The sequence below is a fragment of the Schistocerca gregaria genome, chromosome 7 (genome assembly GCF_023897955.1).
Source record: "Schistocerca gregaria isolate iqSchGreg1 chromosome 7, iqSchGreg1.2, whole genome shotgun sequence".
Taxonomy (NCBI): Eukaryota; Metazoa; Arthropoda; class Insecta; order Orthoptera; family Acrididae; genus Schistocerca; species Schistocerca gregaria.
The window spans coordinates 301,397,961-301,413,810 of NC_064926.1; the positions used below are offsets into that span (position 1 = coordinate 301,397,961).

At 44.3% G+C, this 15,850-nt stretch overlaps 1 protein-coding gene and 1 non-coding gene across 2 annotated transcripts in view; both read left to right on the forward strand.

Moving 5' to 3' along the window:
- The window catches only part of LOC126282044 (ionotropic receptor 93a), a 139,084-nt gene that overhangs the window by 19,596 nt on the left and 103,638 nt on the right, over positions 1-15,850 (forward strand). The window contains exons 3-4 of the mRNA XM_049981461.1: positions 1,523-1,599; positions 1,831-2,007. Coding sequence (XP_049837418.1) covers positions 1,523-1,599; positions 1,831-2,007 — 254 coding nt within the window. The remainder of the gene's footprint in view (positions 1-1,522; positions 1,600-1,830; positions 2,008-15,850) is intronic.
- Positions 1,365-1,438, forward strand: Trnat-ugu (transfer RNA threonine (anticodon UGU)). Its single transcript has one exon. It is a non-coding gene; the product is annotated as a tRNA-Thr (tRNA).

Genomic DNA, 15,850 nt, shown 5'->3' on the forward strand with positions numbered 1-15,850 from the left:
TAGCACTTTACCGATCAGATTCGCACCATGGCTGATGAAGAATGACTGGTATCGTATTCGTAAATGTGAGGTTATGCCATCATTTACTTCCGTTACGTATCATTCGAAAAAAATAATGGTTTTATTGCAATGCATAAGCTTTGTTTCGTTGTGAAGAAGCCTCTCTTGCGATTATATGCGACCTGTGGTAGTAACCGAAGACACACTGACAGCTGCCAACCACCGGCATCCCTCCATGCTTGATGTCTTCCACGACGGCAATATCGTCTTTCACCAGTATAATTGTCAGTGTCTCGGAGCCAAAACCGTGCTACAGTGGCTTGAGGAGTATCACCGTGAACTCACGTTGAAGTCTCAGCGACCAAATTCGCCTGATATAAATCCTATGAAACCCATCTGGGTCGCTATCGGGCGCCATCACTGCGTACGCAAATCAGCGGCTCTTTATTTACAAGAATTACACGACTTCTGAGTAAACATCTAATGCCACATAGCTTCACAAATCTAGCAACAAATTGTCGGATGCAATGCAAAATCACTGATGTATTTCGTTCCAAACACGGACAAACAAACTACTGAGCAGATGGCCATAATGTTTTGACTCATTAGAGTAGCACTAAGTCTTTGCCGCACGGTAGTTTATTGACAGTGAATTCTCTTTTACATATAGTTCCATTCATATCATTTGTTCTGGATGACGACAATTACAAATTTGAAATACTACACTGCGGAATAGGCATTTTACCAGAAACACTATTAACAGATGAGAAACATTTTTGAAGGTAATAACAGACATTAATGCTTTTTCTGGCAGTGATGAGTATTTGTGGGACTGATTAAAACTGATTAGGAACAGGTCTCGAACCTAGGCCCTTCCGTGCCGCCTTCGGATCTCGAGTAATGGTCAGAGTGCGATGCCTATTCTGGCATATAGTTCTAATCTGCAAGTGAGATCATATCAGCGCACTGCGAAGGACTCGTCCACGAAATCTGTGTTATGTTGTCGACATCACTTGAATCACACAGTGGAAAATGCATAAAGCGATAATGAATTTCCGATTTACTTGAACAAATAACGAAGTAATTTATGTTGTAAGGCTAGCGTAAAATCGGGATAGTTCTAATGCCAATAAAAATATTCACTCTTTACCTTTTCTGCGCTATATACTTATATGGATATGGTGTCTGTTCTTTCGGACACATATTCCCCGAACTCTTACGGGACTTGGAAGAATGTCTTCCACGAGTAATAAGTGGGTTGGGGTGGGTCACTAAGAATGTAGTGTGTGGACATATAAGGTGAGAATGTGGGTCTCGCGGGAGGCGTGCGCGAGGTAGTCCCTGCAGTCGCACTATCCTCTGTGTCCTCGGTGGCTCAGATGGACAGAGCGTCTGCCATGTAAGCAGGAGATCCCGGGTTCGAGTCCCGGTCCGGGAACACATTTTCACCTGTCCCCGTTGATCTATATCAACGCTCGTCAGCAGCTGACGGTATTAATATAATTCTAATTTTCTGACCTAGGTGAGCCGGATCCCGGATGCATCCTCCGAACACCGAAGCTAATGGAGGGGAAGACTATCAGAATAGGGACGTTGGAAGTAAGTAATCGTCTGCGTTTGGAATGTTTTATAAATATTTATTTGCTGCTTTCTACTTGACGAACTGTAAAGGCATAAATTCTACGTGTTACTAACTTCTCTTCCTCGTTTTCTTTTCTTTTCGTGATTTTCTCTGTTAAAAGGTATATCTGGACTTACACATTCGGAAGCGATATTCTTTTCCTTTTTATTTCTGATATGACGAGTACTGTTCTTTCTCTTGTGTTTCAGAATCCTCCGTTGACGCTGACCAATAATACTGACGGCGCTCTGGTTGGACAAGGAGTCATTTTTGAGATAGTGGATATTCTGAAGCATAAGTTGGGCTTCAGCTACGAAGTGGTGAAGCCGGAGTCTAACATACTAGGAGACGAAAATCACGGAATCATTGGTCTTGTGCACAAGAAGGTAAGGATAAGTTCTTATTACGAATAGTTACAACCACTGTTTCTACCCTACCAGAAGAATAGAAAATATTATTTTTTGGAAACCGTAGTAATTCGTGAATTGGTATCCTTGACGAGTTATCTAATCAGTTAACGTTGGGGAAGCTATGAGCGGTCGTAGGTCTATGTTAGGAACTACAAGCACGTTTTTTACAAGGCATGTTGGGATAGGTTGGAAAATCTTCTGCTTAGGGAGACTGACAAGACTGCAGAGTACTCGTATGTAAGCAGTCAGCACCACATATTTGGTTCTGAGGACGAAGATGCCGAGCACAAACGGGAAATGTTCAAAAGCAGCGTTTAATATGCCTTAGACAAGTATATTTCGAGCAAGGTCATAAGGTATGGGAAAGATCCGCCGTGATTTAATAGCTGTGTTATAAAACTACTACGTAACCAAAGAGAGCGTCATCACAGATTCAAGAGAAGTCGGTAGCTAGCTGAATATAAAACCTGAACTAAGCGAAAACGAATGTAAGAAGAGCAATGAGAAAAGCTTTCAGTGACTTTGAAAGTAAAATTTTGTCGACCGATCTGAGTGAAAACGTTAAAAGGTTTTGCTACTTCACAAAAACAGTAAGCGGTTCGAAATCTTCTGTTCATTCATTCAGTGACTATAGAGGCATCGAAACTGAAGGTAACAGCGAGAGAGCAGCAATACTGAATTCTGTCTTCCAAAATTGTTTTGTCGTGCAAGATAGTAACATGGTCCCTCCTTCCCTTCTTCATACGGACGTCGAAATGGCAGATACTGAGATGAACGATCGCAGAGCAGAAAAGCAAGCACATTCGCTTAGTAGTGCAAAGGCATCTAGACCATCTGAGATACCTACACTCATGCTAATAAATTAAGGATAATTGCAGATTGTGGTGCCACACAACGTGGCACTACACAAAACTGGCGCTAATAGCATAGGCACATAGGGAACACACACGACACAGATCTGTAGGTCCACGGTATTGCTGATAAGCTGAGAAAACCGTCCCGAAACACATGTGCTACAAAACGCCACTGTTAACTGCGCCTGTACCCCGACATCAATATGGGATATTATCACTAGGCACACGTACACAGGGCGCACAACAGGTTGGCATACTCTGGATCAGGTGGTCGAGCAGCTGCTGGGGTATAGCCTCCCATTCCTGCACCAGTGCCTGTCAGAGCTCCTGAAGTGTCGTAGGGGTTTGAAGACGAGCAGCGATACGTCGACCGAAAGCATCCCAGACGTGCTCGATGGGTTTTAGATCTGGAGAACAGCAGGCCACTCCATTCGCCTGGTATCTTCTGTTTCAAGGTACTCCTCCACGATAGCAGCTCGGTGGCGCCGTGCGTTATCATCCATTAGGAGGAAGAGGGACTCACTGCACCCCTGAAAAAGCGAACATACTGGTGCAAAATGACGTCCCGATATACCTGACCTGTTACAGTTCCTCTGTCAAAGACATTCAGGGGTCTACGTCACCAATCATAATCCCACCCCACACCATCAAACCATGACCTCCATACAGGTCCCTTTCAGGGACATTAAGGGGTTGGTATCTGGTTCCTGGTTCACGCTAGATGAAAACCTGGAGAGAATCACTGTTCAGACTATACCTGCACTCGTCCGTGAACATAACCTGGGACCACTGTTCTAATGACCATGTACTGTGTTCTTAACACCAGGCTTTACGGGCTCTTCTGAGACCAGGGGTCAGTGGAATGCATCTTGTAGGTCTCCGGGTGAATAAACCACGTCTGTTCAGTCGTCTGTAGATTGTGTGTCTGGAGACAACTGTTCCAGTGGCTGCGGTAAGGTCCCGAGCAAATCTCCTTTCAGTACTCCGCGGCCGTCTGCGGGCACTAGTGGTGAGATATCGGTCTTCTTGTGGTGTTGTACACTGTGGACGTCCCGTACTGTAGCGCCTAGACACGTTTCCTGTCTGCTGGAATCGTTACCAAAATCTTGACATCACCCTTTGTGGCACACGGAGGATCCGTGCTACGACCTCAAGTGTTTGACCAGCCTCCAGTCGCCCTAGCATTGCACCCCTCATAACGTCATCAATATGTGTTCTTTGAGCCATTTTCAACACACAGTCATCATTAGCACGTCTGAAAACGTCTACGCACTTACTGGCTGCACCGCACTCTTACATGCACCAATCCACCTCTGCGTATGTGGACTGCTGCCAGAGCCACCGTGCGACGACCGCAGTTCAAATGCACCGCATGGTCATACCCCGAGGTGATTTAAACCCACAAACCGCCCACCAGAGCCTTGTTTCACCATGTATTAGCATTATCCTTAATTTGTGAACACAAATGTATAAGATTCTACAGAGACTATGCGAAAGAACTGCTTCCTTTCTAGCAACAGTATATTGTAGATCGGTGGAACAACGAAGGGTACCTATCGACTGGGAAATAGCGCAGGTCATTCCCGTTTTCTAGAAGGGTCGTGGGACAGAGGCTAACGTCAATCTGTTGCAGAATTATGGAACATATTTGTGTTCAAGAATTATGACGCTGTTGGAGAACTAAAAATCTCCTCTCCAAACATCAACATGCAATCCGCAAACAGAGATCTTGCGAAACTCAGTTCGTTCTCTTCCTCCAAGAGATCCATAACGCTGTAGACAACAGCGCTCAGGTTGATTCTGTGCTTCTTGCCTGCAGGAAGGTATATGATATTGACATTTAATGAAAAAAATATGAGTCTACCGAATATAGGACCAGATTTGCGACTGTATTCAAGACTTCCTACACACAGAGCTCAGCACTTTGCTTTTAACACAACAAAAGCGACAGATGTAAACGTACTTCCTTCAGTAAGTAAGTGTGACAGAACCGTTACTGTTCACAGTTTATGTATATATAAATGATCTACCAGAAAGCGTCGGAAGTTCTTTAAGACTGTTCACAGATTGATATGTTGGCTGTAAGAGGACAGCAATGCCAGAAGACAGTAGCAATTTACAGAACGGTCTGCAGGGGATAGGTGAATGGTGCAGGCTCTGGCAGTTGACCATGAACGTAAATAAATTTAACATATTGCCCATAAATAATAAAAGAAATCCACTACTGTACTACTACACTATTGATGACAAATTGCTGAAAATAGCATCTATCATACAACAACTAGGAGTAACTACACAAGAAAATTCGAGAAATTAGAGATAATTCTCAGGCTTCCCACTCGCCATCATGAGATAAACAGGAAAGAAGAGGGGTGGGGGATCAGTTAGTGGTACCAGAAGTATCCTCTAGATGGCTTGCGGAGTATGAAGTAGATTTTCATATATTCTTACGTGTTAAATTTCCAGAGTTTCAGCGTGTGCCTTGCAATCAGTAGGCATCGAACACACAGTCGATAATTCAGCACTAGGGTAAGAGGAAAAGAGAAACGGAGACAGCAGACTGGCCACTAAAATTGCTACACAAATAAGAAATGCAGATGATAAACGGGTATTCATTGGACAAATATATTATACTAGAACTGATATGTGATTACATTTTCATGCAATTTGGGTGCATAGATCCTGAGAAATCAGTACCCAGAACAACCACCTCTGGTCGTAATAACGGCCTTGATACGCCTGAGCACTAAGTCAAACAGAGCGTGTACAGGTACAGCTCCCCATGCAGCTTCAACACGGTAACACAGTTCATCAAGAGTACTGACTGGCGTATTCAGACTAGCGAGGTGCTCGGCCACCATTGACCAGACGTTTTCAATTGGTGAGAGATCTGGAGAATGCTCTGGCCAGGGCAGCAGTCGAACATTTTCTATATCTAGAAGGGTCCGTACAGGACTGCAACATGCGGTCGTGCTTTATCCTGCTGAAGTGTAGGGTTTCGCATGGATCGAATGAAGGGTAGAGACACGGGTTCAAATGGCTCTGAGCACTATGGGACTTAACATCTATGGTCATCAGTCCCCTAGAACTTAGAACTACTTAAACCTAACTAACCTAACGACATCACACAACACCCAGTCATCACGAGACACGGGTCCCAACACATCTGAAATGTAACGTCCACTGTTCAAAGTGCCATCAGTGCGAACAAGAGGTGACAGATATGTGTAACCAATGGTACCCCATACAATCACGCCGGTTGATACGCCAGTATGGCGATGACGAATGCACGCTTCCAACGTGCGTTCACCGCGATGTCGCCAAACACGGATGCGACCATCATAATGCTGTAAACAGAACCTGGACTCATCCGAAAAAATGACGTTTTGCCCTTCGTGCACCCAGATTCGTGGTTGAGTACACCATCGCAGGCGCTCCTGTCTTTGATGCAGCGTCAAGGGTAACAGCAGCCATGGTCTCCGAGCTGATAGTCTATGCTGCTGCAAACGTCGTCGAACTGTTAGTTCAGATGGTTGTTGTCTTGCAAACGTCCCCATTTGTTGACTCAGGGATCGAGGCGTGGCTGCACGATCCGTTACAGGCATGCGTATAAAATGCCAGTCACCTCGACTTCTAGTGATAAGAGGCCGTTGGGACCCAGCACGGCGTTCCGTATTACCCTCCTGAACCCACCGATTCCACATTCTGCTAACAGTCATTGGATCTCGACCAACGCCAGCAGCAATGTCGCGATATGATAAAGCGCAATCGCGATAGGCTACAATTCGACATTTACCAAAGTCGGAAACGTGATGGTACGCATTTCTTATCCTTGCGCGAGGCATCACAACAACGATTCACCTGGCAACCCCGGTCAACTGCTGTTTGTGTATGAGAAATCGGTTGGAAACTTTCCTCATGTCAGCACGTTGTAGGTGTCGCCACCGGCGGCAGCCTTGTGTGAATGCTCTGAAAAGCGAATCATTTGCATATCACAGCATCTTCTTCCTGTGGTTTCAATTTCGCGTCTGTAGCACGTCATCTTCGTGGTGTAGAAATTTTAATGGCCAGCAGTGTATATTCATCCATTATCTGAGAATGAGAGCACGTAGCGACTTCCAACAAACATAATTATAAGGGTCTTTCTCGCTGATGCCACCCTCTCCATAAAATGACGAAAGTTTGGGATGTCGGATGTAGTTGGAGCATACCCGTAGGATGCACAAAACTAAATTCTGGTGCCCAAGAAAGTGAGGAACCACCCAAAATGATCATGAAAATTAACTGTAAACGCAACGGAAAACATCTTATTTAAATGAATATTAAAAGGGTGTCGCAATTAAGCATGGAACATAAGGGTACCACATTCACATAGGCAGTTTATGGTAGGAAAGGATCTTCTAATGGTGGGTGGAATAAAATGGGCGCTATAACAAATAAATTTATCGAATCTCAACTTGAAAGTTAATCACTGACGTCTTAAAAAACCATTGATAATAAGATAAGGGAATGAAACTCACCTTGACACAGATGGGTAGGGAGAATAAAACACAGTCACTTAATTACTCATGGACACGGCCAGCGATTGCGTAAGTTGTTAATTAAGTTTCGAAAATACACAGAAAGAAGGGAGTGAACACCATTAGGTTGCCAAAATGCGCATTGAGTTCAACAAGCTGAATGCGTGACTTCAAGATCGTGCATTCGCTTTCTGAGGAGAAGGCTGGCGACAGCAAGGGCTAGAAGATATGATTTCAGACCTACTTTAGTACTTATTGCTTAAGTTCACACCCCTTTACAACAATAGCAAGGCTCTTTTCACCTATCACCTCTCCTGTCCTAAAAATGTGAGGCGTTTATGTAGACCCTGAGTGGAAGTGTACTTTACAAAAGCCTAAAGCAACGTCATCACTGAGGCGTCTGCAACCCGCCTATCTTGCCACCGAAACTGGAAAGCACTGCTCAATGAGTGTAGAGATTCCGATTTCCGCCTAATTAAAAATGAGCAACAGCGCTAAACGATCTCCAACTCTCTTCTGTCACTCTAATCCTCAGCCAATCGCTAAGAGGCTGACAGCTAGAACCGAAAGATTTCTCCAACTCCATGACGTGATTCTGAAATGGACAACTGAAAAGCTCTGCACGTAGGCATAGTGCAAAAGCGCGGGCATTATCGAAAATGACGAGATATGCCAATCAGGAGTCTGTATTGTGAAGTTGAAACTGGACTTTACTCCAAGGGGTCGTAACGAACATTCACACTCCTTGAGACAAGCTACAGCTGACTAGAGATGTATCTGGCTATAAGAACTTCTTATGTATAAAGACTCAGCGGCGAGCGAAAATTTGTACAGAGTCTGGGAATGGAACCCGGATCCCATACTTACTAGGCACGTGAGTTAGCCACTTTTTTACGCTCTATTTTTTAAGGAAGGTAGGAGAAACAGAAACCTTTGTTATTCACAAAACCAGAGTACGAGCTTATACATTATAGCTGTCCTGGAAGGAACCTCGCTGCCGTCCTACTATGCAGCCTGAAATAACAACAAAGTCAAAGTGGAGCCACCTCCGACGCCCTTAAAAAGTATTTATAGATATTAAAACAAAATGCGAAGAAACATTCCATTGCTAACTGTGCAAGTGTTAGTTCTTCCTGGGTCGCATACTCGCGTAGTTTTCCTTAGCTGATCACTTTACTTGGTCGGTTACACAACGACAGCACCACCGCTCATATCTGCGCACCCGGCACACCCCAAGTATATGGTGGGTCCGCAGAAACCATTCCTAGGAAATTTGCATACCAGTTCTTGTACTTTCGTTGCCGTAACAGTTTTGTGTGTCCATCTTGCAAGGATTGCCAGTAATCCAGTACGTTCAGACGTGTATCTCTATACATGTAATGGACCGTCATACCTGTGATCAACGCCACTGCTTTTGTCTTACGACGTGGAAGATACGTCTCCTGTGGAAAAAATTACTATATCGGAAGATATTGCTGTGTATATAGTGCGCCGCATGGACGCTATTATCTTCCTTGCTAGAGTCCATACAGCCAGTTCCTCGCCGCAGACCAGCCGGTGGTCGTCCCTATCCAGCATGCCGCATTGCTGACACATGGGCGAATCCGCCAAATGTATAGCGCACTTTTTGTTATTCGTTAGGTCTTTCCGGTTCACTACAATGTATCATGTTGACCTGACTATTGTAACTAGGTGGGGGTGGTGTACCGTGCGCCATACCACGTTCCAATTAACGGCTGGATGTTTCCGTTCCACTCTGTTCCGGGTGATCTGTCGAAGAAGCAACTGGTACTCGTCCTTCGATGTCGACTGTCGTGATGTCGGTAAACACTGTCGAACGCAACTGTGTTCAACGATGAACGTGCGCACATACTTTAACGGCGGTGATATATGGCCGACACTGACCGCACGAAGATGCGATATTGGTACTAGTTCTTCGATGATCGTCCCCGTAAGCGAGTGATTCCTGTTGCGTCCCGCTTTTAGCATAGTATTAATATACGTGGCACGCGTCTTCTGTGCACGTTCACTAAACCAACGCCCCCTTCTCGTTCTGGGAGGGTAAGAGCTGTCCCACAGCACCCAAAAGACGCCTGAATCCTCATAGCCATTGTGCGCGTCAAGGGGAGAAGGTGTGTCAGGTGGCACATCATCGCTGCAGCACATCCACCGACGTTTAGGGCGTTTAGTCATACTGACGTACGGACTCACAGCGACAGCCGTCGGTAGCTGTCCCGCCGTCTCCTTATGAAAGGTGATACCCAAACATCGGAGGGTTTGCACCACAGGTAAGGGTCCTTCCGTTCCTGGTTCTAGTCGACACTCCACACGCATGCATTGTGATTTTCGGAAGCTGACCTCGCTGCCAGCTGCTATCCCATACGCCTGTAGCCTATCCAGTGCTCATTGAGTCTCCCCCTCATTCCGGACAAGGAACACGATGTCATCCGCTTATGCTCTACATTTGAATGATAGATGCCGCAGGGAGATCCCGGTAAGGTGGCGGCGTACGCCTGCGAGGCACGGTTCTAAGGCGATCGCATGTAGGAGGATTAAAAACTCGAATTTATGTGTGCACAGACAGTAAAGAGCATTTTTCCAGATGTTTAATAGCAAGAAAATAAAAAACCTAATGATGATGCTGTAACATCAGCGAACTGTGGATAAAAGAAGAAAAACTGTATTTTGCTTAGAGCGGATACCATTAAAAAATAAACTTATTTGGAATCAAACACGGAGAAAAGAATTTCTATCTCAGAATGAGTATTATTTATTATTTTTATTAACACTTTCTGTTACATAGAGAAATACTACATTTATTAGTTTAGTTGATTACAACGTTTGCTATAGATACAAAAAAATTAAAATATTGCGTAATTTCTCTGACAGTTATTATGTCCCACAAGAGACTTCCACTCAGATTGCGCACCTATGGAGTATCGCGTATGTTGTACGACTGGATTAGTGATGTCTTATCAGGAAGGTCACAGTACGTAGTAACCGACGGAAAATTGTCGAGTAAAACAGAAATGATATTCGGCGCTCCCCAAGCAACCGTTATAGATCCTCTGCTGTTGATAATCTATATAAACGATATAGGAGACGATTTAAGCAGCCTCTTAGATTGTCTGCAGATGATGCTGTCATTTACCACGTAGTAAAGTTATCAGAAGATTACACCAATTGCAGAATAACTTAGATACGATGTCTGTAGCGTGCGAGAAGTAGCATTTTCTTTCAATACTACATTGAGTTATGTCATCCACATTAGTACGGAAGCAAATCCGTTCAATTTCGGTTACATGATAAATCATACAAATTTAAAGGCTGTCAGTTCAACTAAATAACTAAGAATTAAAATTCCGAAAAAATTACACTGAAACTATCACATAAATAATGTTGTAGGGAAGGCAAACGAAAGACTGAATTTTATTGACAGGACACGTAGAAGCTGCAGCAGGTTTACAAGAGAGACTGTCTACACTACGCTTGCTCGTCTTCGGTAAAGTATTGCAGTGCGGTGTGGAATCCTTACCAGATGGGACCGACAGAGGACATGCAAAAAGTCCAAAGAAGGGCAGCTCGTTTTGTATTATCGCGAAATAGCGGAGAAAGTGTCAAAGATATGAAATGTGAGTTGGGGTGGGAATCATGAAAACAAAAGAGTTTTGCGTTGCGGTGACCTCTTTTCATGAAATTCCAGTCACCTCCTATCTCCTCCGAATGCGAAAATATTTTATTAACGCCAACGACCATCTCAATAAAATAAGAGAAATCAGAGCTCATTCAGAAGAATTTAAGTGTTCATTTATCCTACGTACTTACTGTTAGAGATTGGAACGGCAGAGAAATAGTCTGAAGGTGGTTCGAAGAACCCTGTGCCAGACACTTAAGTGTGAATTGCAGAACAGTGAAGTAGATGTAAATTAATACAGAATTCTGAAAAGTTCTCCTGTATTCAACCGGGTGGTGTCGTCTACAAAGTGTATCAACAACCCCTGAAAATTGCCAAAGGCTACTTCACGAAATACAAATGGTTCAAATGGCTCTGAGCACTATGGGACTTAACTTCTGAGGAAAAAGATCCTGCAAGAACGGGACCAACGTTGACTGAAGAGAATCGTTCAGCGTGACAGAAATGCAGACTGCTCCAGATTTCAACGCTGGGCCATCAACAAGTGTCAGCGTGCGAACCGTTCAATGAAACATCATCGATATGGGCTTTCGGAGCCGAAGGCCCACTCGTGTACCCTTGATGAGTGCACAACGCAAAGCTTTTCGCCTCGCCTGGTTCCCAGGCAACCTCATGAATCCATGAACCCTGTATGTCAGCAGAGAACTGTTCAAGCTGGTGGAGGTTCTGTAATGGTTTGGGGCGTGTGCAGTTGGATTGCGTGCTCGCGGTGGCCCTACACGATGTTAGACAGGTGTACCAGTTTCTTCGTCTCCTCAGTGTATACGCCTTTTAGATGATTGCACTCGGTTACATAACCGAGAACTATTCAAGATTTTCTTACGCCGGGAAAACCTAAAACCACACATCTAATACAGAGTTTGTTTTACAATCGGTGACTCAAATCCATACATTCTGAAATTATATAGAATTGCAGATTTTATAAAAGTCTTTTGTAAATGGTTGTACAGGTCATTTTTGTTGGTTGGCTAATAGAAGCCTTTCATTATTACGCTTCTGAGTAATATGTTTTTCTGTCTGTCTAAGTTGCTACATTCCGTTAACATTTGGTCCACAGTTTGGTTAACTCCAGTGGACGGACACATGGTGTCGTTGGTTACTTTGATAAATGGCAGTATGCCTTCGTTTTCCTGTGCCCTGTTAACACCGCTGTGAAATCAGGAGATATCTGTGATCTGATGGCCTATCTTTGGAGCAAAGTTGGAAAATTTCCTCTTGCAGTAATTCATTTTGCAGTCTACAGCCATTCTTTCTCCCATTCAAATCTTTCCTAATAAACAATGTTCCTCTCTGTGTGAAATTGTACCCCATGACGACGAAGAGTTTTCGGCCATTTGGTTAATGAAAGAGAATCCATATGAAGGTGGTAACTGCAACAACAGCCACCGAGTGCCAGAGAAAACCAACCATTTCTGTGGTACTCATTACAGTTCCGCATCTGCACTTAGAAGCAACGTGCAACCGTGGTAATAGAGAGATACGTATCACTTTATGTCTGCGAAAGGAGCAGCTAATGTGTTCGTTAGTTTTTTGTCATACGGTCCCAGACTGCGTCGGCTGTTGATTCTCGCGCACATGACCGCTGTGGAACCACAATTTTCTTTAACTCTCGAACTATTCATAACGTATCGGTAGCATTCTGTTTGTTGATTTGGCTAATTAACTAAAGAGCGCGAAAGCTGCCCACATAAAAACAAACATTTTTCCCGAATTGTTTGTGGTCGTCGTTGAAACGCGTGCAGCGGAAGCTCGGAGCAGAGGTTAGCGTGCAGCTGGAAATCGATGGAGGCCTCCGACGCCACCGCTTTATAAAAATCGTGATCGCTGTCTAGACAGGCGTTCGGCTGTATGGCAAGGGCTGAAGATGGCTATCTGCAGGTCGCACCGACGCACAGCAGCACCTTTGTTGCCTAAACATAAACACAGTTACATTGCGTTTCAAATATTGTTCTTTTATTATCTTGTAGTTGCATATATCTTACTTGCTCTTCTGGAAAGAAGTGCAACTGACAGATACAGAATAAAACGTTCCCCCAGTGAGCGCTGTGTGTAAACTTCGATAGTGCACATCTATCATTAACTTATTATTTATTTATCTACATGGTCTGCCACCCAGATTACATCTCCATAGCTTTTGTTTGTAAATTAGCCTTCCTACAACAGCATATAATAATGTTTAGTCTTTTGTTTCTAAATTTCCATTAACTTTTGTCCATTTAAATCGATCCCTGTCAGGTAGTAGTCTTGTCTGATATACAATGACAAGCCAGAACATTACGACCACTGACTTCTGCGATATTGAATGTCACCTGCTGGTGTTACCGGCACTTGTCGGAGTAAGGAAAATATGTAAAGGGAGAAGAGGCGAATGGACAATGATTCTAGCGACGGTAAGGGCCGAAAATGGGAAAATTTACTGACGCAAGTATCTTTGATGAAGGGCAAAATGTTATGGCCTGCTACCTGGTTACGAGCATATCGGAAAGATGAAGGTGGTCAGACTATCGCTTACTCCTGTTATGAACATTTATGTAAAATGCCAGACGGAAGGTGAAAGCACAAATAGGTGACAAGGTGTTGGGCGCCCATGCCTCTTTGTAGAATGTGGAGGTCGAAGGCTTCTCCACTCTGTAAAACAAGCCGGCCGGAGTGGCCGAGCGGTTCTAGGCGCTTCAGTCTGGAACCGCGCGACCGCTACGGTCGCAGGTTCGAATCCTGCCTCAGACATGGATGTGTGTGATGTCCTTAGGTTAGTTAAGTTTAAGTAGTTATAAGTTCTGGGGAATTGATGACCTCAGCTGTTAAGTCCCATAGTGCTCAGAGCCATTTGAACCATTTTGAACCCTACATGTTTTCATGTTAACCATCCGCCATCATCAGTTAGGGTTGCAGTAGACAAAACACCGAGTTTGGACTGTGGATCAATGGAAACATGTCACCCAGTCGGATGTATCACGTATCCTGTTACTCCAATCGGTGGTCTTGTCCGATACACCGCCAACCAGGCGAACAGCTGGTCAAAACGCATTGGGTTGCTACGTGCTGCCTGGATGAAGACATCGCAATCGAGGCTGCAACCAGCTCGAGGTAGTGGGACTTCGCCACTGCAATTGTCACTATGGTTTGATCACCTCTGTGACTATTAGAGGTGCACGAACTTGGGCCTTCACCTGGTGAAGGGCCATACCAAGTGACAGCAAAATACCGCCTTGTGCGAGGCGCCTGAGTATCGGCTCCCTGGCTGTACATGGTATCGTCTTCCTGGCTGTATGCTGCGCTGCTGGCTTGGGTCCTGGGCTTCCACCTTCACGACATTCGCCACCCGCAATATGCTGTTTGCACATGTCTAAGTGCACATCTGTCTTCAAGAGCGGTGAGGTGGGCCACATGAGTTACTGGTATGCCACTGTAGGCTTGCACCTGCAGGCTCCTGATTCAACTACCTGCACTACATCACTGTTGAGTCCTCACTAGAGGCGGGCTAGTCGTTTATCTTTGGGAACTAGTTTACTGGTGATCGCTCTTTCTTGGGAACCGTTTATTTTTACTCGTTCGCCGTTCACTGTGCTTGGTATATGGTTCTTATGAAAAATTGAAAATTAGTAGTGCAGGTGACTGAAGATGCAAGGTGCCAAGAGGGGGCACTTGCCTCCCCCCTGGAGTACAGTGTTTTTATTCACAACAGAATTCTCATACACTTGTAATTTACGTGATTCTGCAAAACATCTCGTTTAACCAACTGTACCGTTATGCGGCTGATCGCAGTGAAATATTATAAGGTGGCGCACGAAAAACCGGCCCCGAGTACAGACTGATCGCCAATTATGCACGATTTGTTGACCGCTACGAGCAGAGTAGATAAATATGCAATAATTACGCAGTGAAGAAATAACAAATAAGCTAATGTAAACAACTTCGAAATTTATTATTTACTCGATCGGCATTTACAAGGCGAAATATTAAATTTGAACATTACAGCATTAAAAATGAGACATTCAGCTTTACCTAATTACATAATACAAAATACAAAATTTTATACTATATGACTTATTTTTTTTAGCCATTCAATGGCATTGTCCGTGAGATTATGTATATCTTCCAGTTCACCATTAAAACCATGCACAGTACGCTCGATCAAGTGGGCCATTGATTGATTGAGTCCACATTCGCACTGAGGGTCGTTCGCGAGGCCCCATGTTGTCATCATCTCCCTGCATCTTCCGACACCCGTCCTCACACGGTTCAGCGTAGTCCACACTCTTCTGGGAAGCTTAAAGCCCTCTATTTGTATGCTCGGGTCAGTAACTAGTTTTTTGTTCTTTACTGCGCTTCTACTCCATAAACTTTTCCATTCATTTTCTGGGTCGAAGGGAAACACCTCTTCACCTATTTGCCATAGAGGTGACCTCGATCTCAGGCGGTTTTTTGGTGTCAGGTCCTGATGTATGGGTAGGTTTGGATTTGCCAGTATTTTGCTATATTCTCTTGACAGCAGCTGATTTCTTCTGATTTCAGGTGGTGCTATGTTGGACAGTACGGGTAGCCAATCTATAGGGGTAGGTTTAAGTGCTCCCGATATTATTCTCATTGTTTCTCTAAGCTGGATATCGATTTTTGATACATGCACACTTCTGGCCCATACAGGTGCACAATACTCGGCCACGCTGTATACCAGTGCCAAGGCAGAAGTTCTCAAGGTATTTGCATCACATCCCCAAGTGGTTCCGGTGAGTTTAGCTAGAATGGCATTT